The following is a 27,724-nucleotide window of genomic DNA, read 5'->3' as shown; positions in this document are numbered from 1 at the left end:
GCAAATATTAGTGGTAGTAATTGCACTGATAATGTGTTTTTTTCCCGGGTGGGTGAGTCACATGTCTTCTGTGCAGCGAGTGCTCTGCATGCACCAAGCCTGCTTGCCTATGCCGAGCTGCACAGATGGGCGTAAGGGGGGATGGGGGCTGTCAGCTCACAGATCACGCTGTGGGTCGGTGGTCCCATTACTATTCACCACACAAGCACGTAGGGCATGTCAGACACGCTCCATGGAGACATACCAGGGGTGGATATTGTGGTTTGGTTTTTATGCTATTCCGCAGTGTCTGCTATAGGTTAGGAATATTAACAGAGGCACTTTCTCTTTGCTAATGAGAGGCGTGGGAACACATGGAAGATAAACTCTGCAACTGTGCAAATATTCTGCTGACATAGCAGCTTTGGATTGTGTGATAACATATTGTGTACTTTTGTTCCATTTCGTCTGCTTAATTGCAGTTGCAGGAATATTGAGTAAAATCTGAATATTTAAAACATTGCTTTTTATGGCCTAATTTTTAAATCCAATAGATACTTTTAAATGCATTTTAATTGCATAATTTAAGTTCATCAGTTAGTCATCTTGGCATATTTTGTGAAGATTTCGGAGCAATTTGATATAGACTTCTTGGATGGTCTTAATGACTTTTTAATGATAAATTAGGCTAAATGGAGAAAATGACTACATCCACTGAAATTTATAACATGTAACATATTTGAAATATTTATATTATTAGTAATAATAATAATATACTGTATATGAAAAATAATTGACTAGTTTAAGCCTATTAGGCTCAACATTTGTCCTTTATTTTGTCAAATCATCATATCAGATTTTGCTGAGCATAAGTCTCCGATTGAAACATTGACAAAATACCCAAAACAAAACCATTATGTCATTCCTTTGTTGGAAAAAGTTTGTGTCTATTGTTGGTGTACCCTCACAACCAGATGGAAATGAATAATTCGGAAATTTACGTCAGCGGTGGGATTGCCTTGAATGGAGGATCTCGTGTATGCTCGGCTCTCCGCTCGGGTATTTCCGGAGTGTGGGTTCAATCCCCGCCCCGCTTCATTCCTGCGTTGTTTGGGGACAGTAGGAAGATGGCGGCGGCCCCGCTGTACTGTGTCTGCCGGCAGCCCTACGATGTGAGCCGGTTTATGATCGAGTGCGACATCTGTAAAGACTGGTTTCACGGCAGGTATGTAGGTTATCATGTCCTTTAGATGTGTGGTCAATTAGAAGTGAGAAACACTAATTGGGTATTAAAGAAAGGCGACGGTTCTCCAAGCGGTGTTGACTGGTAGCTAACTTAGCTTGCTAACGCTAGCGGTGGGCGACGGGGGTTTTAAACCGTCTATTGACGCGACTTTACCGAAGAAAGTGGGGTTTCGTTCTCTAAAATAGGCTTGAATTTAGTCAGTTGTTCTATCAATGAGACTACAACTTTTACCAGGTCAATGTAATTATGTTGATAAACAATGTTGTAGACTTAAAAACAGCCCAGGGCAAATAGTTTTTAGGTACTAATATGCGGATCCATCAGGATTGCCGAGCTGTATTAGTCAACATGAGTGATCCTAAGCTTGGCGGGGGCATTGTTAGATTTAAAAGCTTGCATGTTTGCCAGCTCCTTATATTCACTTCAGAGACGCATTTAATGTTGGTTTTACTGTGATTTTACGGATTAAGAGCCAGTTAGACCAGTCGCTGGAAGCCAGTGTGTGTATTCAAGCTCGCAAGCTGGCTCGCCAAGTTAGGGTTATTCAAGGTAATGGAAACCGTAGCCAACCTTTTCCGTGAAACGTTACTTTAAACTTATTTACATAAATTACATTTCATAAACAACTTCTGTTTGTTTACACACAAACTGTAGGTTATTGTTTTACCTGATAAGTTAATAGTCATTTTTTTTAATACATACACATTTCAAGCTGTTTATATAACTTAAGTTATTTGTATTGTGATGTGTTTTTAGTGGTTTACTTTAGTAGAATGCAAATGGTAGAGAACAAGGAGCTTGTTATGGTCGGGCTTTTGATTGACAGCTTGAGAAATTTAAATCCCCCTTTCATGCAGAGGAGGCACATGGCAGGGGACCCCTAGTGGTGAACATGGGGAGTATTTATAGGTACCATGCAGGCACACATTACTGGATTGCTTTTTTGTCCTGTTTTCTCGTTTTCTAATATCTTATCCTCATTACTGATTGCAAGTGGGGCAGTGATGTTAGAACAGCTTTTTGTTGTTCATGCTGCGTGTGTGTGGTAGGTGGGTGGTGGCTGTCAAAATCGTAATGGGGAGTTTTATGGTTGTGTAATAAAACTCTTTTGTTTGTCTGAGCATGTATGGCCTAAGATTTCAGATTTCAGTTATACGTGCTCAAGCCTACACCCTACGCTTACGGGTTCAAATGTTTTGGGGTGACCAGTTACTACAAAGCCTGCTGAGGTGACTGTTACCAAGATGGGGCTGTTGTGTTGCTCCCCTTGTACTCTGATCCTGACAGAAGGAAGATCACAAATTGTCAAATTATATGTAGTGTGTCAGACTCGGGTAGCCAAGAATACCTGACTCTGTGTAACTGTCTTTTATCTATGTGGCCGCAAGTCCATAGGCCGACTCTAGACAAAAGTTACACATGCCCCGTTCTTCAGTCCTTTGAATCAATGTGTGGGCGCATCTCCACAGCAACGGTTTATGAATACAATAATCTGGTTTTGCTCGTGTTGAAATGACGGAAGCTATTGCGTAACCACATTAAGCGTGCTGCCAAAAAAGACTAGCTGCGTGTCATGTGCCAGCAAGAAAAGGAACAAATGTTGGAGCTTCCCCCATTGATGACTAATAAGCACACAGATAGTCACACTGAGCCAAGCTCCAAAAACAGCCACATTTCCTGCCTCGTTCCCACGAGGCTGGCCAGAAGGAAAGGGATATTCTCTGGCTGTGGATGATGGCACGCCGATGGAGTGGAAAGGAGAGGAGCTCAAACTCCTGGTGCCTGTTTGTCAATGTGCTAGTCAGTTGAGTTGCTGTTTGTGTTGGGGACTTTGTCTCGCTGTCTTGTCAGTTTCTGGTGAGTGTCCTGTTTTCCGTCACCTGTATCTTTCAGCATCTCAGTACACAATACAGCCTGGGACTTTAACGGGTCGAGGACTTGGGCATGGAAAAATGAACACTGTGGTTTGTATTTGTCTAAGTTAGGATCAGTGAGGAAAGCAAAAAATAACATGTATTTGATAAGGTGCTCTCCAATGCATGCACGTATAGACTCCCATATTGACACACATGCCGCCCATACCTGCACCAATCCAAGTTTTTCTCCACAATACAGATTCTACTCTGGGTATATGCAGATATTGAGTATTGATCAGACTAGTTTGTCCACTTTTCCTGGTTCGTCAGCATATCAAAGGTTTGATATGTCTAAATGTATCGTTAGACTGATCAACCAAAGACTGATTTCCCTTCTTAAACACAAGTTTTATCTGACAAATAAGAAGTAATAAACCATCCACCATTTCACAAGAAAATGTATGATCAGGGATCTCAATCTTCTCGTGACCCAGACTTACCCGATTACCCGAAGGACTCCTCTAGGGACCTAAACCCACTACTAGAGCCTGTAGTTTAGATTACAAATGTTAGTTTAAGCTCTGTTATTTATCATTTAGAGTTCACCTAATTACAAGACCTGCCTCTGTAAATGGATTGTTTTCGCTGCTTCCAAGATGCCAATTTACGTGGACACTGGATGGTGGCATGCTGGAAATCCTCACCGGGTCAAGTCAGATAACAGGGCTTACCCTGGTGTAGGTGTCAGACACTCCGGGCAGCCCGTTGTTGGATTTAGTATGGACGGTGGGGGTGATGATAGACCAGCAGGGCTCAATGGGGCCAAAAGAATGATTGATGAGCGCTCCAGCTAGCCAAGTTCAATGCACGATCCGTCAATGTCGCACAGAGTGTGAGCACGCTAAAGAGAGATGGATAGCCTCTACAGAGTGCCTTTTTAGTGTTTACGCTAAGTGGATAGATGGATGAGGGGAAGGGTTCTTCTTTTTTACTACTGTTATCCATGAAAGAGATGTTCCAGATAATCTGTTTGGATGTCTAATGTCTGGCCAAAGTAAAGAGCAGTCTCATAGCTCCTGTTAAAAGCTATGTTTACATTCATTAGCAAGGCTGTCTCTTGGGGGCAGGGAAACAGCATTACTTTCAGCTTGACCAATGTTGATTAGGGGTCAACAGCCTCGTGTATTGATTACCAGTCAGATTGAATTATGATATTAAAGATATAGCATTTCTGCCATAAAATTTAAAAAAACCTTGTTCTGATACATGATTTTATAAATAGTATTCCACTTAATTTGGAAGTAAATATGGCTCTCTCTCTCTGCCATATTGAATCCAAATCTAAATTAAAGCTGCAAGCAGCGTTGGGCGGGCCCTCGCACGTGTAGTGCGTCGGTGTGTGAGGCGGCCGCGTTGCATATTCTGGAGCTCTGCTGGTGCGGCTGTGAATTTGCTACGCGCTTCGGACGCCGCATGAAGGTGTTATACGTCACTTCCTGTGTCCCCTTTGAGGCGCTACATAGCACTTGGCGCTATGACTATAAATTAATATTGGTGTGTGGATGTCTAGGGGTGGGACAGTTATCAAGCACGTAAAGTTTTGTTCAGATGTGAGCATGTACACTGAAGTTACAACAACTTCCTGTGTCATGGCGAAGAGTTGATCTTTGATGCCACGCCACGGACACGCCCGTCAACGAAAACTCACAGATAGCACAACTTTTCATTGTCAATGCCTTTAGAAGGCACAGCACAAATTTGAAGTCGATCTGACTAAATCCCTAGGAGGAGTTCGTTAAAGTAGGGAGTGTGTAAATCATCCAAAAATGACCATAAAATTCGACTTCCTGTTGAGTTTAGGGTATGGGTTCTTGAGGCGTTTTTTGTGTGTCTTGATATGATACATGTCCCCAGAAAATTTTGTGCATGTAGGTTAAACGTGGCTGACGGGCTAATTTTTTCCAATTTTCTAGGTGGCGCTAGCGAGCCATTTTGCCAAGCCCATGCGCGAAACCCATAAAATACGACATTTTTCACCACTTCTGACATGTGTGCAGAATTTGGTGACTTTTCGAGCATGTTTAGGCCCCCAAAATTGAGCTTACTTTGCAGAAAAAAGAAAAAAAAATAATCCTAACAGTTTCAATAGGGACCTCGCACGGTTCGTGCTCGGATCCGAAATATAATAACAGTTTACTAATTAGTCAACTTATGTTCAGAACAATAAGCTCATTCATGAGATATTAAAAAATGCTTATCAACATGCATAGAGAGAGAAATGCATCGACAAGTCAGTCAGTCTTGAGGTGAAATCAGACTGAGTTTGTTGGCTGATGCACTTCAACAGCAGACATTCACAAGACTGATCACTTTGTAGGTTTTGCAGGGGCACTGGGGGCCTTAAGACAACCATGCTGACGAAACATATGAAAGCAAAGTCGCAGTACTCTGAGCCTCAAGGCAACTCAACCCGCAGCAAAAACAATTAAGTTGTTAAAACTCCCCGGGGCTCCCTGATGCCCCATAAACAACAAAGTGATCCTCTTTTGTTTATCAGCTGACAGAGAGGCCCAGGGTCTGCTTGAAGCTGTAACCACTGCAGGGATGTTCACTTTTACACATAGCCAGCTAAAATGATTTAACCAGTAAGGCCAAAATGACTGATCCTTATCCATCTGTCAGGGCTCAGTGGCTCTTACTGCTGTCCAAGTCCTGCTCTGTTTATGTAAGCTTTGTCTGAGTGCATTAGGAAAAGGCAGTCAGGTGTTCCTCTGGGGTAGATAAAGATAGCCAGGTGTGTTTAACTGCCCTCATCTCCTCTCTATCTCTATTTCCACAACCCATCCATTAGGGATCTGCCAGTTCCCTAATGTAGGCGTGTCGCTGCCCCATGCAGAGCAGTTATTTAGAGCTTAAAATGATGGTGATGCCCGCCTCCAGCCTTTGTGTTCCTGCACAGATCATGGAGCACAATGAACCCCTCACAGTGCACGGACACTGTGCATGGATTAATGAATAAGCCCTCTCAGTCACACAGGAAGGAGGCCCTTGATGAGAGGAAGTGGAGAAAGAGGGGCTGTTGATGGCAGGACTTTAGCCAAATACACACATCTCCTCTCATTCAGGAAGGGATGTTTTGCTTGGTAATCTGCTGCAGTGGCGTCAGAAAACAACCCTCCAGCCTGAATAAGGCAAGGTTTTGTTTTTATCTTTGTGAGACATATTGACTGTGCTCCCCGTCACCTCCTGTCACAGTATGTTTTGTTGTTGTCCCACAACATACGATAACACTTAAGTATTAAGGTGAGATCACCTCCGTTGTCTCTAATCTGATCCTGGCTCTGATTGCTCTCCAAGACAACAAAGTTCACGTTGGTTCAGGAACTGCTTGCACACTCACCAGCTTTGCAATTATGCAACACATTGTCAAGCCTGAGCAAGGCAAAAGGAAATACTTGGCCCTCTTTCCCTTTCAGCTGAGTTTCCTCCCCCCTTTTTTACACTCTCTATCTCAAGTACACACACTTTCACGAGCTTGGTTGCCTTGTTAAGTGGTAATCATTACAGGTGACACATACGCTGAGTCAGGCCAGCGTTTGTGGCACAGTGCCCTGATTTCCCACTGTGTCATTACATAAAGGAAAGTACCAAATGAGATGAGGACAACAAAGTCCTCTCGACTTTGCACATGCTGCTCTTGCACATCTTGATGTGAACCCGCCTGCAGAGAGCTGTGACTCATGCTTTCCCCCAGCTAACAGCCACATGTTTGAACCAAGATTCCTGATACATGAGCTAAGGCTTAATACTACAGCCAAGCACTGTTATTGTTGGCCATCCGCTTGCTCACGTGCAAGAGCAGGAGCGTTTATTGAAGCTTTTTTTTTGGGTTGCCATTTCCTAATTTTCCAGTTTTTATGTTATTTGGGGCAAAAAGTAACTTGTAAAATAGTTAACTGACATAAACCGGCCTATCTTCCATCAGTAAGTGAGTGAAGTTTATTATGTATTTGTTTAGTAATGATTGTGGCAGCTAAAGCTTTGTAGAAATCTTGACTTATATATTCCTGTCTGCATTACAAATGCTGTTTTCAACAAGTAAAGTTTGCAGTACAGCCTATAATAACACTTGCTTGTATGTGGTAAACTGTGGAGAAGGAGCTACTGTTGGCATCCTGTTAGTGCACCAGGGTGATTGGGGCCAGCATTCACACAAGCTCACCACTTCCTGATGAGTTAATGGCCCTCTGCTTTATTTCCTTTACAGTTTCCTGCAATTTCTTGTAGATCAAAGCTGATTGCAGGCTGCCATTAGTTCCATCCCTCCTGACCTTTTTAAAACGGATGATAAATCAGCAACAAATACATTATTTGTGTCACTGTGCAGGCTGTGTGGAGCCAGTCGCTAGAGTCCAAGGGAGGTTTTAAAATGGTAAATTTAAAGTTTCAAGTCTTTGTGATTGCAGTTTTGTTATTACATAATGTAATTTCTACCTTAGGGTAAGGCAACACAGTGCTAATGGTGCTTAGCGGCTTGTTTCTGAATTAGGCGAATTGAAAGCAAACAGAGGAAGTGAAACAATTACATTAGCCACTGGCATATGAGAAGTCAGATTAGTACGGTTGTAGCTTGGTGAGTAAGTAAAAAAAATGTTTTTGTCTGATCACACTAGCAGTGGAGTTGTCTGAATGCATTAAATGTGTCTCTTAACTGTCTTTAAATCAGATTTTCCAAACTACATCTGTTCCAACATCTAAGTTTTTTTATTGTGATGTTTGCGTAGATATGGACATGCCAGTATGTGTTTTAAGCAAAGTAAAGAAATGGCCACGGATTAGAAGCAGACATTTAACAATTATTTCCAGGTCAAGTGAGAACATACGATCTTATAAAATAGTCGGTCTTCAGATCCTACTGTCCATTTTAAAATGACATGTCTGTAGGCCTTTTAAGTACAGAGGGTCCTTTGTTTTTGTGACCATAAAACTTACCTGTGCATACCCACAAACTTGCAGCTTGCTGTTTTTTCTGACACTAAATAGCCAGTGGCGTCCGTTTACGCTGAATAGCAATTTGCTCTTCAGCCCATGCTGTTCTGGAAAGAGGCTCTGGTATGCAACAGGGGAATGCATGTGTGTTGTTTGGCGGTTGCAGGACAGTCGGGGGTAGCAGTATGAGCGACACACGCATAACCGCAACAAACCTCAATGTCTGCAAAATGCTCAGCCAAGGTTTTGACTTTATGCTGCTTTCACGTAATGACAGCAGAATGGGAAGAACAGGAAAACATCCCTTTATTCCACCTTGGGAGTGTTCACGCTTGTTTCAAGATGGCTACCTGCGCTGCTAATCTTGTAGTTACATCATTGAAATAACCTCAATTAGCTACTTTTGTTACAGTTTTGGAGTGGTTTACCGACACTTCTTGTGGTCTGATATTTTCAACTTTGAATTACAACTTGGAGATTTTTCTGAATTGGTTGCTCAAAATATGATCTAAATGATATGAAGTGAACGTGGCATTGGCCATGGCCGTGGCCATGCTAGTGACCATACGTTAGTATTGTGCAAAGGCTTCCGGTTTCTTGCTCCTATCTCCAAAACCAGTGAGGCTGCAGTTGTAGAGGATTTGTTGGATAAATCGATCAGAGCAAAGTTCATTTTTCAGACCCAAACTGTACTTGGCTGTTTCTCAGTGTTGTTTATCCCAAACCTGTAACCCCTAACATCTCCTCTGGTAGCACACGCAAAGTTTGATGCTAACTGATTAAACAGTTTCAGCTTGTCCAGGTCAGATAAGATTTCAGCAGTGCCCACAGTTTTAGTCAACACTCCAGGATTTTTGTTGAAGATTTAGTACTAGGTGAGCTATGCTGTAGTTACAGTTTACAATGTCCCAAAAAGGTTTTTGACTGCACACATCTGCTTTATTCAAGATTTCTTGCTAAAGAGTGACTAGAATTTATTTCAATAAATGAACTCGCAACTATTTTGATAACTGATTAATCGTTTGTCATGTTTAAGTAAAAACATTATGTGGTTCCAGCTTAACAAATATGAATATTTTCTGGTTATCTTTGTCATTTAAGAGATTTTAAGGCATCACCATGTCTCTGGCTCTGAGAACTTGTAATGGTCTCTTTTCCTTTTTTCTGACATTTTACAGACCAAATGATTATCAATTAATCAATAACATAATCTGTAGAGGAGAGAAAATGTAGAGACAAAACTGTCTCACATGACACAGGCATGTAGGATGTCCTAAATCATGTTTAAACATGTTGGAATAAGTGTGAACCTATTCTAACTGTATTTCCTGTCCTTCTCCAGCTGTGTGCAGGTAGAAGAGCATCATGCTGTGGATATTGATGTTTACCACTGTCCCAACTGTGATGTTGTACAAGGACCCTCCCTGAGTGAGTATTTCTGTCTGTCATTAGTGGCATGTTTCCGTTTCTTTTTGTTCCTTCGTCTCCCTCCTTCAGTCCTAACATGTATCTCATTCATCAAACACTCTCTGGAGTTTTACTCAAGTCTCTTTTTTTTTTTTTTTTTTTTTTCTCTTTTAAGAGGTCGGGGGTTAACCTTGAAGAGCTTAGGGGGCAGAAATTAACAGGCTAATTGAATGGTGTTGTAAGCACTCCACTTTGATTGGACAATCTCTTAGCACAGGGGTTAAGTAGTAAATTAATGTCCTCTCAAAAAGTGGTGGTGATGTGCATAATTGATCAGTTTGTTGGGAGAACAAGCTTCTAGAGGGACATGATAAAATTAGAATGAAACAACACTGTGAACCTCCGATGTCTTTGTTTGTTGCAGTGAAAAAGCGCAACAACTGGCACAGGCACGACTACACAGAGCCAGACGATGGATCGAAGCCGGTTCAGGCCGGCACCCCGGTATTTATCAAGGAACTCCAGAACAGGACCTTCCCCAGGTAGATAATCAGTTTGGGCACATGTACTTAGAAATTGCCTCACCTGTCAACTCAACCACTAAGGGTCAAGCATCATTCTGTTTAACCAGATAAAGAGTTCCTCATAAAGGTGCTTTTATACTTGATGGAAGGGGTTTACGGCAGTCCTACCATAGATGCTCTCGCCATAGGTTGTTAATTTATAGTTCAGCCGCTGACCGCAGCTCTGTTCTTTTATCCACTGGGATAGAAAGCAATGATTGTGTCAAGCAGATTTTTTACAGAGGAGATGGTTTTGCTAGATTTGTGTTATTTAAAGCACCAGATAATTGAGGCTTTCTTCAACTTGCTTAACGTTGTCTTAACTATCATAAGCATCAGAAACTTGTTAGAGAAAACACAAGCAGCCCGAGCTAGCTAACCACAATTCTGCACTCTTCACATTCTTCCAACTTGCTGTAACCCAGCTACTGTGTGGCCTACAGCGTAGATATGGTGCCTGAAGTGCTTAGGCTCTAAAGCTAGTAGCTAACCCCTCAATGTAAAACTATAAATTAGGTCAGAAGCTGCTATTATTTTGAATGCTGATACACTGAAAATCCTGCCTTTTGTGAAATATTTAAGGAGACATGACTCGGAGGCGATAGCAATATATCAAGTTTACTGAACTTATGATCTTGTTTCAGTGGTGAGGAGATTCTGATCCGGATGAAGGGTGAGCAGGTGACAACCAGGTACCTGGAGAAACACAGCTTCAACTACCCCATAGCGGTCACAGAGATGGAGGGCCTAGGACTCAAACTACCACCCCCTACTTTCTCTGTCAAAGACGTCGAGCAGTATGTGGGTAAGGAGACTTAATAATGAACGGGCTCCATTCTGCAGCGTAAAACAGTTGCCACCAGCTGTATCAAATATACAGTATCACATTAGTGTTTATCCTTCGGGAAGGATGTGGCCTCTCTGTGATTGGAATACACAGTAGCCTCAGTCTGCTTAAAAGCTAATGAAACCACCCAACACCAGCCACCTAAGTGGCCATCGCTGTGCAGGCGCCATCTGTGTGTCAATATGAACAGGTTTCCAAGTTCATGGGGTTTTAACCCACTTATCAGGCATCAGGCGATGGCTGAATGAGTTCTAAATGAGTGGCATCTAAGCTTTCACTGCCCTCTGCATGACCACTACGCTTCCTCATTGAAACGGCCTGCCACTTCCCAGCTCCTATTACAAGCCCATTACCAAGCCCACCAGTGTTTTTATCATTAAGTTCAGATTACAGACTCCCCCTCACACTTTATCTCTCTCTCTCCCATGCCCTATTGAGAATTAAGCCAAGGCACAGGTGTTGTGACCAGGGACTGAGTGTCGGGTTATATTTCTTACAGTTTGATGATAATGGGACAACAGGAGTGAATGCTGTTGTCTTCTGTGTCTCACTAGGGTCTTAGCGGGTGTGTAGCAAACTTAGTGTGTGGCCAGTGATTGGGCCCAGTGGTAGAGCATCAGTGAATTGTCAGTGGAAGTGCTGGTGCTTACATGTTGACACATTATTAAACACCATTCTTTTGCACATAAAGCACACCAAAAACAACAATACATAGAGACAGCCCAGTAAATCCCAGGGGGTTAAATATGTATAAATAAGTGTTATCGCATAAAAGCTGTGAAAAGCTTGGGTGTACTGGTTAAAACGCATAACACATGACTGCCTCAGTTACAGACGGGCCCTTATGTTGCATGTCTTAATCCTCTCTTTTTTTGCTATATATTCAGTACTAATGTCACTATGTTAAATGCCCAAAAGCTATATAAATAGTGCAGTACTTTACATAGTATACATAGGTGCACATTTTTGAGAAATGGTTAAATGCTTTGCTCAGGCAGCTCATGGAAATGCACTGACTTGTGATTTAGTTGTGGAGCAGCAACATCTGATGATTTAATAATCAAATAAGCATGTATAGAAATGTAAAAAAAAAAATACAAATTACAGAAACTAAATATACAGTAATGTGATAAAATATAGGATTTGAAAAAGCATATAATTAGCCTAATCTGTGACGAGGGTGCTCTGTACAATAGCAATCCCTGCACAAACCTTAGCAGAAAAACAGAAAACCAGTAACTTCATTACAGCAGCAAGTTCTAGCTTTAAAGGTGTATTCATAGTCTTACAGAAATCTACTCTCTGCCAGGAATGATCAAATGTTTGCTCAGAGCAAAACCAGAGTTTAAATCCAACATTTCCACTGCCTGCGCCAGCCACTGCCCCGGCATGTGCAGCAGACGTAACATATGACCATTGAAGAAGATCAGGATTTAAACGTTTGTTTGACCCCTGGCAGATACTTTATCATTACAGGCAGACAGTGCACATCTGTGGGATCGCAAAACTACCTTTTGAAGAAGCTGCTGGACCACACGTAAAAAAATAACATTTTGACTTTTCCCATAAGGTTTGTGTAGGAAACATAATGTGAATGAATTACGGAGTAACGAACCGAGTGCTGAGGTCACAGATGTTGCTGTGATATAAGATTATATTGTAGATCATAAAATGCAATGCACCATCCTAATATTTAGTAATAAGAATAATAAATGTGTGCAGTCTTATTGATAGTTAAGAGCGTGTTGTTCTGCACAGTGTAGTCAGGAAGTATAGTATAATCACTATTAAGTCTGGAATTATAAAAAGAGAGATACTCTTTAAAGCATGTTGACAAAGATATATTTGCAGTAATTACCTTAATTAATGACCTCTTTAACATAACAGGGTTTTGTAATATATTATTATTGTGGTTACAGCAGGACAGCCGTTAGCTCAAGTGCCTGTCTAGCTGTGGATTTCAGACATTATAAACGCTTTTTCTCTCTCTGTTGAGTTTGTGAAACTGGTGTTTGAGCATGGCGTTGTGTGGTTTCCTGGCAGCTTTGTCTCAGTGTGTGACTGGCTGCGTTTACTCCAGCTGTTCTCTGTCATCAGACGCTGGCCAGCTGGGCCTTCAGAGGTGTGTGGGTGTGGGGGTGGGGAGAGAACATGCAAAGGGGTAATAAAAAAGGTGAGTGGGAGGGTTGTGGGGAAAATGCAACAACCAGCTGTCTTACTACACACTGAATCCCGGTCCTACTTCCGGCCCCATGTGTCACCAGAGTGTGATTTGTAGCCTCCCAACTGTTAGCTGTGTAGTCGCTGCTTTGACTTATTTTTTTCTTTCCCTTTTAAGCATCTGTTTTTTGTCACACATGCTCAAACACACCACACGAAGCCTAGGTACGCTCTCTTTCTCACGTGTGTGTGTGTGTGTGTGTGTGTATGTATGTATATATATATATATATACGCTAAACGGAGCGGTCCTCTCACCTCTAACCATTTCCTCTCCTCATGGACTAGTGGCCTGGACAGATTGTCTTGCTTGCCCCCTGTACAACCCCTCCCCACACTGCCATATTGGTGCCAGTTTCCCCTCAGGGCTTGATGTCTAAAAGCACATGCAGATGCCAGTGAGCCCCACGCCCACTCAGTACCCAATTATAAAGCCAATTAAAAAGTTGAAGATAATTTGAATAAGAAGTTCTCCTTCTGATATTATATGGACTAAATGGTACTAATCTCCCATCTAGGTGGCAACAAAGTCGTTGATGTGATAGATGTGGCTCGGCAGGCAGACAGCAAGATGAAGCTCAGCGAGTTTATCAAGTATTTTACCAAGCCGCATCGACCCAAGGTCCTCAACCTCATCAGCCTGGAGTTCTCTGACACCAAGTAAGATACGCTCCAGTCTGTTCGCTCTGTTGGTTAAAGGAAGAGCCTCAGTAAGCAGAGATTTTTTATAAACGCAGCAGGACATGTATGGAAGATTTTACTGGACTTTAATATTTGTAATCCACAAATGTGTACTATGATGCACAAATATTTCACTATCTACAAATATGTATTTTTACATTTGTGTTGTGTAAAATCATATCCACAAAAATACAGTGCAATTTGCAGATATTTACAATTTATTCTGTATACACACATTTTAATTTCACATAGAAAGTGTTATTTATGCATTTATGGATCTATTTTTACACACAAAACAGTTTTTTCACATTTGCAGCTCATTTCCTGTCAATTTGCGGGTTACCATACATTTATGAGTTCCTTTTTACGCATTTGTGGAATTTAGACATGCCAGTCATGTCAGACTTTTGAAAATGTTCATATAAACCAGCTTTGGCTGTGTGGCAATTATGTAACAACGTTGTTAGCAGTTTAAGTTGGGAATTTTTGTAGAGCTTTCAATTGGGGGGAGAACTATTGTTTCCACTGTCAAGAATGCACTTACTATTATAATTAATTTTTTTGGTTAATAAATTGTTATAGTATTTATTGACATTAAATTCCTGAACGTCTACTTCTAGTCGGTGAAAAATTAATTTCCCATCTCTGTAGATCAATTGAATGACTACTATACTCTGACCGATACTGGATTCTTAGGCAGATACCTAATGTTGCTATTTGGGAATTTAATAAAATCTGAAAATTACATTTTTACCGATAGTACACACGTAACACAAATTTTCATACAACTCAGTCTTGACGCTATTTCAAAATGACCTCAAACCTAGTTTGGCCTTTCTGTACGCAATGTCTTGTTATCGGCCGACATGTACGCCAATGCTGACATACCTGAAATTAGCTAATATCGGCCTGGACAATGTATCAGTCTAGCTTCATTGCCCACTGAATAATTTACAGCAAATACAAGAGTATTTGAATTTATAGTCATTACGTTTCATTAACTTAGCTGACAATCATGTAACCAGACATGCGACATGCATATGCTTAAAGCTGAAATGTTTAGTTGAGTAGTTGATCAACAGTAAATTAATCAGCAACAAGTTTGATAATCCATAATTTATCTTGCTCCAATCACCCTTTAAGAATGGCAGAGTTGGTGGAGGTTCCTGATGTGGCTCTGAAGATGTCCTGGGTAGAGAATTACTGGCCAGACGACTCCTTTTTCCCCAAGCCCTTTGTCCAGAAGTACTGCCTAATGGGGGTCAAGGACAGCTACACAGATTTCCACATTGACTTTGGGGGCACCTCCGTCTGGTACCATGTTCTCTGGGTAAGTCTGTGCCTGGAAAAAGAGCTGAATGTATTTTGAAATCAGGCAAGAATTGACAATAACATTGACATCACATGTTTGTGGTTTATTGCTGCACTTTCATTTGTCAAGCTCAGTGATTTTTAGTGTGTTTGTATATAATGAGGTATTGGCTATCACTTGGTGAAAGGTCACCCTGCTCCTCACATCACATCTACTCATCAAGCAGCTCCGGGGACAGCACTGCTGTCTCGTCCTCCCTCTTCTGTAAACTATAGCCAACATTAATTTGAAGGCGTTCGTGGGTGGATGCAAATCCAATGTAAATATTTTGCACATCCCTGCACTAACTGTAATTTAAATAGCCATATTATACATGTCCCTTATTATTCTTTTATCTTTTCATATCTCTATTTTATATGTATGATTCTTGACCTGCAGCACTTGCTCTATCTTTATATTTCTTATATTTTTCTACCTACTATGTTTAGCACCAAAGCAAATTCCTTGTATGTGTAAACCTACTTGGCAATAAAGCTGATTCACATTCAGATGTTTGTAGGTATTTATAACAAGAGCATCAACATAGCTGCCATGGTCAAACTCTTACAACTTCAATGTGTCATTAAAGTGTGGCGACCATTAACTCATACTCCTCTTCAACTGCTTTGCAGGGTGAGAAGATCTTCTACTTGATCAAGCCCACCGCTGCCAACCTTGCACTATATGAGGCATGGAGCTCCTCGCCCAATCAGAGTGAAGTGTTCTTTGGGGACAAAGTGGACAAGTGCTACAAGTGTATTGTGCCCCAAGGAACCACCCTGCTCATCCCTACAGGTACAGGAAGTTTTATCTGTGTTTTTATGTATCAATCCTCATAACGTAATTATCAGTCGGCACAAAGTGTTCTTCAAACAGGACTCAAAACAGTTAAGCACTGTGCCAGAAAGTCCCATCCAGTATTCCAGTTTTTCTAGTAATACGTTTTCTTTGACTGTATTGAATGCAGCACTGAGATCTAATAATACCATGACTGAAGTTGTGTCATTGTCTGTGTTTAAGTGGATGTCGTTAACAAGAGCACTCGACTGGAAAACATTAAAAAGGTCGCTTAAGGCTGAAACGGTGTTCAGTAGCAGAAAAACAGCATTTTCAATCATTTTAAGAATGTGAGGTTTGATATGGAGCTATAATTAATTTGTGAAATGTCTAGATTTAACTGTGGGGGCGGGGGTTATTGGGGTATTATTGTGGGGTCGCTATGTTTCGCATTTTTTAATGGACCAAAGTATACAGAGTAGGATACAAGCATAAGGCACTGTGGGTCTAACAGCTTTTGACTGCCAGGTCAATCAGGGAAAATCTGTGCACTCGCATGCAGATGTGCATATGTGTGACCAAATTAAATAAATATATTAAATATATACGTCTGTTATTATAAGATCACTTCTTGAACTGTTCATCAGACGATGGACTGGATTGTAGTTTAACCTTTCAATTCATGCTAAAATCACATATTTACTATGAAATTTTTGCTTACAGACCACAAACAAACCGCATCAAAGTCTCCTTGGAAACAGTCTGACACCCTTTTTTTCAGTCTGTCTCGGGCCTGGTTGTTAGGCCTGCACCAGCTTTTACACTAGACTAAACAAACTACACTAATGGGAAAACGCACCAACAGGTTAGCTGTGAAAGCACCTTTAGAGTCCTGGATGGTGACCTACTTTGTGGCGTCCAAGCACAGTATATATTTCAGGCACTCAGACACACAGCTATCTGTGCCGCTTATCTCATATCAGTGTAGTTGGTGCCTGATTAACTCTTCTGCACCAACCCAGCTAACATTGTATTGTATAGAGTTGTTTGTTTTTTCCACATGCGTTCAAAAGTCTAAATAATCACGCTTCCCATGGCTCCTGCCAGGAAAATACAGGCCTCTTGAACGTCCTCTATAATTGCTAAGGGAAAATAACAGAGGGAATTTCTTCCTGAGCAACAACCCAAACAATTCTTAATGATCATAATTACAATGGAAAAGTGAAGAAAAACAGCGCTATTATGTAATGCAATGAAAGCAGTCATGATGCTGTAGATCACAGCTTTCCCTGCACGTGACTTTGCAATCTCACATTCCTATAAGTAGCAGTGGTGCTATTGTAAATAAGAAGTTGTGTTAAGAGAGTAAAAAGATATGTATTTCATGTCATAACTGAATATGACGTGCTAATGTCTCCAGTCATACACTGGGATTACCCATCCATGAGTCTCTCACTAGACTTTTTTGCTTTGCTCTCCCCATGCCCCCAGACAGACAAAGCTCAGTTCAGCCCGTCAACTGCTGGACGTACTCAATCAGTCTTCTAGCGATGCTTTCTCAGCAGGCTGAAGCAGCATTGTAAAAGAGAGCCTTTGGCGAAGAGGTGGGAATTAAGTGGGGGTCAGAGAGCACAGTAGGTCAGTCGACCGGTGCATTATCAGGCCTGTCTATCAGACTTACACCAACCCCCCCCCCCAGACTGCTTTCTCTCACTTTGTGTTGTGTAAAGAGCACTGTTTATTTGAGAGGGGGCACACATCATGTAATAGACAACCTTATCTTTTTAAAGTCTGACTGTGGGAGGATAAGAAGTTGGTTTTTGTATGTGCACACGTGGGTCCTTTCTGCAAATGCTGTAAATACCTATGTATATTCATGTAGATAACTCTAAGCTACGTGTTAGAAGTGCCTAGTATTAAGGTGTTAATTTAACTGTTCTCTCTTTAAGTATGTTGTTGTTGGTTGTTGGGAAGCTGTGTAACTATCTGTGCTCTGGTGCCCCCTACAGGCTGGATCCATGCTGTGCTCACCTCTCAGGATTGCATGGCATTTGGAGGGAACTTCCTTCACAACCTCAATATTGGCATGCAGCTCAAGTAAACAGATCAGCTAATACAATAATGGCTTGACTATATTTTAATTTATTGTATAAATTTATTTACTCTTGTGTTTAATTTATCACTAAACTATGTTTGCGTTTCATCTGTTGGTTTTGTAGGTGTTATGAAATGGAGCGTCGTCTGAAAACCCCAGACCTCTTTAAGTTTCCGTACTTCGAAGCCATCTGTTGGTATGTGGCCAAGAACCTCTTGGAAACACTAAAAGGTGAGAGTAAGATGTTCATTTATAAAAAACACATAATATTAGGTGTAAGATAAAAAAGTAGATGTTTTATAAATCAGACCTGTCAGAAAATAATAATGGTAAATACAAATAAGCTTTAAATGCAAATGGTTGATAGGAGCATCAGTTCAAATGTGTGCAGTCTAAATGACGGAATTAGAAGTGCCATTACAGCCATCCCCATAATAGTCTTGAAATCTGCATGTTTTTGCTAACCTGTGGTTATCTTGTATCTCCACAATGTTTTCAACTTGTGACAATGTATCTTAACATAATTGGGGAGGTTTAGTAGGTTTTGTCTCTCTCAAGTAGTAGGGTGCTTTTCTCAATCCACAAAGAAACACTTAATACTTCAGTTCATATGAAAAATTCTATATCACAAAATTTGTAGATAATAAGTTTATTTATATAGACCAAAGTTTAAATATAATGCATCAGCTAGGGAAGGTAAATTGCAAAGTGATGTACATCTACTTTAGACAATTTTAATATTTAATCTGTTTTAAGTTTTCTGTGATGTTTACATGTTTAATTCTTGTATGATTTGTTTCCCCTCTCAGAGTTACGAGAGGACAACTGTTTGCCACCAAACTACCTAGTGGAGGGAGTTAAGGCTTTAATCATTGCACTGAGGACCTGGTTGAAAAGAGAGGTGAGTCTGCCACAATGTTCTCACGGTCACCTCTGTATACCTGCATCTGACTCTGCAATGAATATCTCCTGTCCAGATGGTTATTGTTACACAGTCGGGGGGGACGTCACCACTGTTTGTTCTTATCTCCTGGATGTGTGTCAGTGGCCAACAACAGACTTCTTTCTGTTCACTTCTCCAGTCTGAATGTGGTCTGTTGTGGATTTACAGGTGACTGAGCCCAGCAGTGAGGTTCCAGACCATATCAGGCCTAACCATCTCATTAAAGAGCTGACTAAGGAAATCCGCTACCTGGAGGTAAGAAGGGACGAGGACGAAAGGGTAAAGGAGAGGGTTACACTTTTTATGTAGGTGTTGATGTCAAGAGCAAAGGCCGTAAATTGATGCATCGGTGGTGTTTTTTTAATATCATAAAATGTATTATGCTGTAACTTGTTTTTCAAGAGACAAATTCAGGACGGTCAGTCTTTAGACGCTGGGACGTTATCAAATGTCATCATGGTACTTAAATAATTTTCTAGAGATGATGTCCTTTAGTTAGCAGTGGTTATTATCAGGAGGCACATGCACATCCATACATTTTAAACAGGTGCTGGGTAGCAATAATCTGCACAAAGAAAACAAAAAAAGTACCCACACACTTCTGTCTTCTCCTCCTTCTACCAGTTTGCATGTTTCAACCACAAATGTTCTTCCTCTGGTAACGATGAGGGTGTGAACAACCTCGTGTATGTAGACAACGGAGATAAAACATTGCACATTATTTGCGAACTGGATATATACATGTGAAAACCACTATGGAGTGGTCACACACAACCCATATAAATGTCAAATCCACGTTACATTACAAGTGCATAACTGGATGCGCACACACACAAAAACCCCAAAGAAATGTATTAATGGTACTTGATCTAAAAAACTAATTAGACTGCTGAAGCACAAAATTCTATGTCACTAAAAGGACATAGATTGCGTGTTAGCTCATTCAATTCTAAAATTATAAGGAAAAATGTACAATCAGGAGTTAGCAGGTGGATGGATAGATGGATTTACTAACTGGTGAGAATCAGCCTTCCCAGTGGTATGCGATCTAATATACTCAATAATTTGGGAGGGTACAGGGTTGAAGTCCACATAGAATAGGATATATAAATATTGAATATTTAACATTGTTAGGGGAACTGGAACAGTAACTGGAGCAGTGCCCAATTAATAAAAGTGAGCAAAAGTTTTGTGAAAGTTAACTATGATTTTTTACAATTCTTACAATATTTGACACCATTTCACTTCATATTAAGAAATAAGAAAAACCTTATTGCTACAAATGAACTGCAGCCTACACACTCTTTACCAGTGTAGTACATTATCTGTATTTCTTGCTAGATTGTGTAATTTTTGCCTTTTCTAAACTGTTTTTTGGCAAATAAGGATTCTGTTTATGATCTGTTGAGTTCATTGGCCTTTGTTACGTAACGTACAGCTTAGGTCGGCCTCACGTCCCACACACAGGATACACAGGACAGCCACACTGACATCTGATTATGAGGCAACTTTGGGGGGGGAAAAAAAAAGTTAAATGGCAAACAATTCTTGCATTTTCTTGCAGGCAATTAATGAACTTGTGAATGACTGATATTTGATTCCATGTTGTTTTTTTTTGCTATTTACATCAATAGGAGGAACCAGTCAGTGGTAGCAAGCCAGTGAAATCTCAGGGAAGTGGGTGTGGAGTAGTATCTGGATTAAACGGCTGCCCGGCCACTCGCTCCACACTGGAGAAGCTGAGCCAGGTCCGGCGGGCAAGAAAGGCAGCCAGGCGGTTGAGGGAGCAGCAGCGGCAGGCCCCCAAACTGCCCTCCAACCTGGACATCTTAGAACAGCACACCAGGGAGGTGCTGAGGAGGCTGGAGGTGGGACCTCTGGAGGAGGTGAGCATCAAGGAGCAGTGGTACTAACAAAACAAAACATATCATGAAATCTGTAAAAAAGAAACAAATAATAGTTGGTCAGTGTAGATGCTCCATAAGTGTATATATGTGGACTAAAAGATGTAATGGCTGTGTTTATTGGCTGACGCTGGTCTATGCTACTTAGGATGTGGCGTTCTGTGCCAAGGTTCACGGGAAGCTCAACAAAGTGTCAACTGCCTCAGCTGCTGCAGAGTCTTTAGATGACAACCACCTACGGCTAATGCTGGTTAACGGCAGAATTATCAGGTAAGGTCTCACTACTCTTTGGCAGACATAGCAGTGCTTCTTATTAATTATGGCTCAGTGGTAATTTACACCAAATCACTCAACCTACATTTGGTAACATTTGTTAATTAATATGCACATTAAAACGTTCAAATGTTGTTCAAACAGAAAAATAATGTGACCATTTAGAAAAATGCATCTCAGTCCAAATAAAATGAGAAAATCCAGGACCAAACTATGATAACTGCATTAAGGAACATAATCTAAATGATAACAGAAACTAGAGTCAGAAATTTACAATACCTTCCCCTTAAATGGTAAGTTCAGTATTTTGCAACTTGGACCCCATTTTCCTGTGTTTTTGTATCTATGCGATAAATTAGGACAACATTTATTTTTTGAGCGTGCTGCAGCTGGCAGCAGTGGAACAGGGCTACAACCTATTGTTTGTGGGCATTTGCGCCCTGTCAAAGTACGTCCACTAAAGTGTTTTTGCCACTGACAGGCTCAGATTGTTATTACAAGAGTCTGACAACATTGTGGAAAGGATCCCTACACAGATGGACTTTTTTTTTTTTAAAGAGTAAAGTCCTTTTTTTTTTATTTTAAAATCAGAAACAATAGCTACATTGCTATTGTTAAAGCCACTAGACTTGCTTGACAAAAAATGTAATTAGGAAATGGTAAAACAGGGTCCAGGTTGAAAAATACCCAACTTAGCCTTTAAATAATGTTGATAAATAACATTAAAGGAAATAAAACAAGGGAATTAGGTTGCAAAGTTTGATTCATTAAACAGATCACATTTTTTGTTGTTGTTAATTTTAAGACACACAGGCTTTTAATAATGTGAATATTTCTATACTACCACTCTACAGTCAAAATTCTTTGTGAAAAATTCAAACATGTATCCTTGTGCATGCAGAGATATGAGGCGGCCAGCCTGCAGCCCGGTAAAGACGGAGGGTGACCGGTCATCTGATGACCAAGACCCACCAAAGAGCTGTGTGGATGTGAAGTCGGAGAGGACGCGGGACAGTCAGGAGCAGCACAGCACATCGGAGAAACCTACTCTCCTCCGTAAGTCACCAGTGGCTGTAAAGTTATTAAACCCATATTTTAGCAGAGAAATTGAAATCACGCACATTTATGCCAAAGATTTCAGCTCAGTGTGTGTTCCTGTGTTTCCCAGGTGGTCTGGAGAGGGTAAAGACTGAACTCAGGGAAGAAGCCTCAGGACACTCCAGTGTGTCAGACGTGGAGTCAGACAGTGACTCTCACTCAGAGGTAAATGATTGTTATATCACACTTTGTGAAAGAAATGAAAACCACAGTTAAAAATGAGCTATTTAACAGCACCAAATGCAACTTATACTTCATATTGAGATGTATTATGTTGTTTGGAGTCAGATTATAACTTCATAATCTTCTTTTGTGACTTTGTATTGTCAGTAAAGTCTTTGTTTTAAGCTAAATGTTTTATTAATGGAAAGGTTATACTTTGATTTGATTTATTTATGTATGTATGGGTTTATTTATCAGGGACAATGTCAAAATCTTATTGATGATAGTAAAAAAAAAACATGCCCCACCACACAGAGTGCTGAACTTTTTACGCTGTGTTACTGATGCATCCTTATTTTAAAATTGGTCTGTCAATGTAGCATAAAACGTCATCGTCGTCCTCGTCGTCCTCGTCGTCTTCTGACGAGGATTCAGAGAGTTCCCAGGAGGATGAAGAGAAGGAGAAGAGGGGCACATCTCAGCAGAAAGGCTCAGGACACACCATAGAGCTGGACCAGTCAGGCCAGAAACTCAGGCACAAACACAAACCACTCAAACGGTGAGAAACGCATGCAAAGATGTTGAAAACGGTCCCACCAGGGCACTCCTCAAATCTCAAACGTGTTTTAATTTGTTTTATTTTATAAGTGCACTAAGAGGTCACATTTAATGAAGTCCGGTCTGTTTCCTGCAGAGAACGTCCTACCTCACCCAGCACAGAAGAGGCCATTCAGGGGATGCTGTCTATGGCTGGTCTGCTGTGCACCTCCAAGCCGGAGAAGGTAGCCTCGCCCCAGGAGCACTGGTGGTCCAGCCCCAGCCGCTGCTCGCCGCTGGAGCAGAGGGAGGCGGCGCAGCACCAGCACCGTCTGCAGGGAGACAACAGCCCGATGGACAGCCAAGGCAACAGCAGCGAGGCCTGGGACAATCAGGGGCTCCCCAGCCCTCTCAGCCAAAGCCACGCCAGCAGCCCAGAGACAGACTACCAGTACTGTGATCCCTCGATGTCTCCACCACTGCACCCCTCCAAGAGGCACGCCCCCAACCCTCCACCTATCAGCAATCAGGCCACGAAAGGTTTGGAAATCAGATCAGTGACTTATCATTTTATTCACATTTTGAGCACAAATGTGAATATTTGCTTGTTTTCTTTTTCTGCTTTGGATTGTTAGTCAGACAAAACACGATGTCTAAATATCACAACTTGTGCTCTAGTAAAATGTGACAGTTTATAGACCAAACGATTAATTTCGAAAACCAATGACAGACTGATCGATAATGAAAATAACTGTTCTGTTCACAGCTCTAGTAGACATGCACTGTAAACACTCACTCATTTTTTTTGCTTAATTATAATGCTCTTCTCTTCTAATTAATTAATACCATTAACTTGTGGTCTGCTTTATTTATTTATTTTCAGGCAAGCGGCCCAAAAAAGGAATGGCCACAGCCAAGCAGAGACTGGGGAAGATCCTGAAACTCAACAGACACAATCGAGTCTTTGTGTAACACTCCAAATCTTCAAAGGCAAAATGACATGTGGGGATGTGCTCTTGAAGAGGGGAAAAAAAGAAACATTTGTGTATTTGTTACCAGACACTTTTGTGCTGTAGAAATGGGGGGGTGGGAAGAAAAAGAACACACTGCCTGGAGACGACCGCAACTGAACGAAGCTTGACACGTACAACACGCTCACTGTGCATGCATAGGAGACAGGGTATTGGATTTGAAAATAAGCAAGTGCACGACTTCACAAGCACACTAAGAACAAAACAGAAAGGAGCAACGGGAAGCGGAGAGGACAAGCATGTTATGAAATTTTCTGCTGCAGGGAAAAGTGGACTCAAGCTCCTGCGGGCATTTAAACGGACAAAGGAGATGTCTACCAAACAACAAAAAATGCTTGCTTTCCCGTGGAGCAGCAAGATATCCACTGCTTCTGATGCCAACATCATCTGCATCACATTGACTAGTATATCCTCTCTCTCTGCTGAACGCACCGCCCCTTCTACCCACACCTGTCACTTGCCTCATGGCTGTCTGCGACAAACCCCAACAGGACGCAGGAGAAGATGAAACGGAGCCGCATCTCTAGTAGGGTTTTTTTTTTTCCCCTCTGGCCGAGATGCTAAGGAGGAGAACTGCAATTTCAAAATGGTGCTCATTGTTTGTACTTTTCTCTGCTCATGCTTGTCCCCCCCCCCCCCTTTTTCTCAATCACACCAGCAATAATGACTTTTGAGGAGCGGAAAGAGTGAGAGGCAGCACTTTGGTGCATTCCTCCCCTGATTCTTCTACATGTGGACAACTCTAAATCGGAGACTTATTTACTCATTACAGACTAAAATATACCCTGAAATGTTTGATGATCAGACTTTGTGTCTGTTTCCGAGCAATTTTGGCTAAAGGCTCGTTGCTCAAAGTGCTGCCTCTCTGAATTTGTTTAAAATAGGAATTAAGAGTCATTCAATCGGCCTAAAAACCCGAAGATGGCAAATGATTCGCATGATATCCTGCTTAATTTATTTCTCGTTTTATCTGTGATGTTTTTTTTTTAATGTGTTTATTTTTATGGATTCTGAATGATGTATTTATTAATTGAAAGAGAATGATTTTATTATATTTTGACTTTACAACCTCAGCTATTTTGAGGTTTTTTTTCCTTTTTATAGGAGGGGCTTCTCTTTTCTTTTTTTATCTTTAACACAAGCTTTTTGTAAATGTGGATGTTCATTAGAGTTCATGTGATCATCTGTTGAGTAGCAATTTACCTTCATATCTCTTATTACCTTCTATTGTCACCCCCTGGTGTTAATTCTTGTCTGTTCTGGTTTCCTCTTCTCCCATAGCCCAGCAGCTAGAAGTATTGGGCTATGTGCAAATAGAAACTAGGTTAGGTTGAGAAACATCAACTTCAATATCTAACACCTGAGCTTTTTCAACTAGTGCCACTTGTCATTTTGCAAAAAACGAGTATTCTGAGCCACTGGTCGATCCAAAGTAGTCGATGCATTCAGAAGAAGTGAACGCTTGAGGAACTTCAATGGGATGAGTGAGGTTTTTTAAATACCAGTGCTGATGTGTGTTTTTGCTCGGGGTGCGCAGTTCTTCACTCTCAGGGAATGATGCCATGGACATAACCTTCGATTAACCACCAGCCACGTTACGGATAAAGACAGGATGCTCTCGGCACTCGCTCAAGACTTTAAACATTCACCTCGTTCTTTGGAGTTGCTGAGATTTCCTTTTTCATTGCTCAAAGAATTACTTCCTGATCGTGGTTTAAGTTTTAAGAATAAGCGGTGCTTTAAACCAGTCAAGTCATTGTACTTTATAGGCTAACACAACGTCTGTTAACATGAATTTGGTGTTGCTTCTTAACCCGCATTCAGCTCAGTGTTACAGGAATCACCCTTGCTAAGTTGACTCAAAGACATTTCACACATGACGCCAAGTAGCTTTAAGACCACTCCTTGAACATCATGAGACTTTGAAAGCTTTGCTCAGGTTGACTTGTAGTGCACATTACCTGCGAGTGGCTGTGTGATCATTCAGCGCTGTTCACATAATCCCAAAACAAATAACCAATTTAGAAAATAAGTGTTACTCATATTGTCAGACTGATTTCTTCCTTTTTCTTACACTACACTTTAACCTTTTTGCATGTCAAGTCCTTGAAAACACATGAGCTGGCCCGCAGGCAGGGTTTGTCATAAGCTGTAGTATTCATTGTACAGGGTCGGTCCCTTTTTTGCTTTTATATCGGCTCTCTTGGCATTTGTGTTAGGTGCGTTTGTTCTTGCTATGTTTTTTTCCCCCCCAGATTTAAATGGCTTATGATTTTAAATATACAAACACTGGCTAACTGTGACACTGTTGATGCGTTGCATTTTGTTTCTGCATTTCAAAAATTGCGTGTAAATAAAACTAATGAAATTACATGTCTTTTTGTCAAGCCCAAACTAACTAATGTGGCCCAATAATAGCTTCCTATTTTTCCACACACCAGCTGTAAAAGAAGTTTAGACCTGCGCGTTAAGGTAAAAAGACAACAGTTTAACATATTTAAAGATAATTTTATTAGTCTATGTACAACAATGACTTTCAGAATATCATGAAGATTTCCATAAAGACTTGCCCAGCAGCTTGAATCCTTCGTGGCAATCTACAAAGAAAGGACAACAAGATAATGTTTAAACAGTGGCACTGAGTTGCCAGTTAATGTTACATCTAGCTAAAACAAATGCAGTCTAATCCAACAGTCCTGCAATAAATCCTTCCATCATTAAGGTTATCAGTTTGTTGAAACTGTTTTAGAGCGGTGTTTTTTGATACTGCAGTTTATGGGACTATTGATCTGTACTGCAGTACAGAGAGGCATTTTATTTTGTCTACCCTTAATGATATAAATGGGATGGACAAAAGAGAAACCTGTATAATGCAAGACTGTTCAATAGCACAACAATCGCCTCCAAAATGATCAGTTTACTTACTATTAACCTTTGTGAAGTTAACATTTACTGCAGGGCTGTTGTATTAGACTGCATTAGTGTCAGCTACTTTTAGTAAGTAGTGATCTGTCTCCTGTGATCAGGTAGATTTAAAAAAATAAAAAAATATGGTGTGTTTCTGGTCAAATTTAAATGCAACACATCTAGAAAACGTAAACATTTACACGAGGCAATTTAGGAAAGATGCTGTGAATCATCAGGATAATGGTGGATTCATTTCAGACATGAATATTTTACTGATTAACAATTTGTGAGAAAAACCTGCATACTAGCATTCTTAATGAAAAGAAAATTTAAAAACTCATTAGGTGTCCAGGTGCATCTCAATATCGTGGATCGTTAGCACCAGACAGAGTAAAGGCTCAGGAAACCTTGGCAGATATTGAGTTAATTAGCTGTTCTGAGTTCTTAGGTTATAAATTCTTTATTCTAAAATTGTAATCGTTTTAAGATACTGGAGTTTTGATTTCCATAAGCTGTAAGCCATAATCAAGATTAAAATGAAAAAGGCTTGAAATATTTGACTGTGTAATGAATCTAAATTTCACTTTTTTGACTTAAATCACATAATAAAATTTACTTTTTTACGGTATTCCAATTTTTAGAGATGCTATATATGTAGTACAGCTTTTGAAACAATCGAGTAGAGAAGCCTAAAAATGCAAAGAAAAAAAAAAACATTTGAGGATAATCTTATCAGACCTTATTCACTGAAGACTTGAATTCAATTACAATTAAATCAACTGTCACGTTCACTGGGAAAACGAAAAAGAACAGAACCATAGTCAACGTTATTAGTGACGTGTGCTTTTCCTACTTTAACA

General features: G+C 40.7%; 2 protein-coding genes and 1 long non-coding RNA gene across 3 annotated transcripts in view; 1 reads left to right on the top strand and 2 right to left on the bottom strand.

The window, feature by feature from the left end:
* Positions 1–1,058: 1,058 nt before the first annotated feature.
* Positions 1,059–26,330, top strand: kdm7aa (lysine (K)-specific demethylase 7Aa). The gene is made up of 18 exons (XM_046072285.1): positions 1,059–1,204; positions 9,413–9,498; positions 9,902–10,019; positions 10,685–10,845; positions 13,624–13,765; positions 14,930–15,116; positions 15,770–15,932; positions 17,924–18,011; positions 18,134–18,240; positions 18,819–18,910; positions 19,121–19,207; positions 20,587–20,838; positions 21,005–21,126; positions 22,031–22,185; positions 22,298–22,392; positions 22,770–22,948; positions 23,084–23,466; positions 23,810–26,330. Exons 1-18 carry the CDS (start codon positions 1,107–1,109, stop codon positions 23,896–23,898), a joined length of 2,604 nt encoding a protein of 867 aa, XP_045928241.1. The 5' UTR covers positions 1,059–1,106; the 3' UTR covers positions 23,899–26,330.
* On the bottom strand, positions 19,291–22,617 carry LOC123984983. Its single transcript, XR_006828569.1, has 2 exons — positions 22,251–22,617; positions 19,291–20,888 (listed from the first exon to the last, which is right to left on the bottom strand). It is a non-coding gene; the product is annotated as an uncharacterized LOC123984983 (long non-coding RNA).
* Positions 26,331–26,444: 114 nt separating the features above from the next.
* The window catches only part of ndufb2 (NADH:ubiquinone oxidoreductase subunit B2), a 5,304-nt gene continuing 4,024 nt past the window's right edge, over positions 26,445–27,724 (bottom strand). The window contains exon 4 of the mRNA XM_046072286.1: positions 26,445–26,554. The gene's annotated coding sequence lies outside the window, so the exon portion shown is untranslated. The remainder of the gene's footprint in view (positions 26,555–27,724) is intronic.

The sequence above is a fragment of the Micropterus dolomieu genome, linkage group LG16, assembly GCF_021292245.1.
Source record: "Micropterus dolomieu isolate WLL.071019.BEF.003 ecotype Adirondacks linkage group LG16, ASM2129224v1, whole genome shotgun sequence".
In the NCBI taxonomy this organism is placed as follows: Eukaryota; Metazoa; Chordata; class Actinopteri; order Centrarchiformes; family Centrarchidae; genus Micropterus; species Micropterus dolomieu.
The sequence above is the reverse complement of the archived record's forward strand: the minus strand, read 5'-3'. Positions and strand labels throughout refer to the sequence as shown.

Excerpts from the sequence above, each read along its gene's own strand:
- kdm7aa (XM_046072285.1), top strand. The coding sequence starts at position 1,107 with ATGGCGGCGGCCCCGCTGTACTGTGTCTGCCGGCAGCCCTACGATGTG. Across the intron at positions 19,208-20,586 it reads AGGAAATCCGCTACCTGGAG|GAGGAACCAGTCAGTGGTAG; the intron begins GTAAGAAGGGAC and ends TTACATCAATAG. Across the intron at positions 22,186-22,297 it reads GGAGAAACCTACTCTCCTCC|GTGGTCTGGAGAGGGTAAAG; the intron begins GTAAGTCACCAG and ends TGTGTTTCCCAG.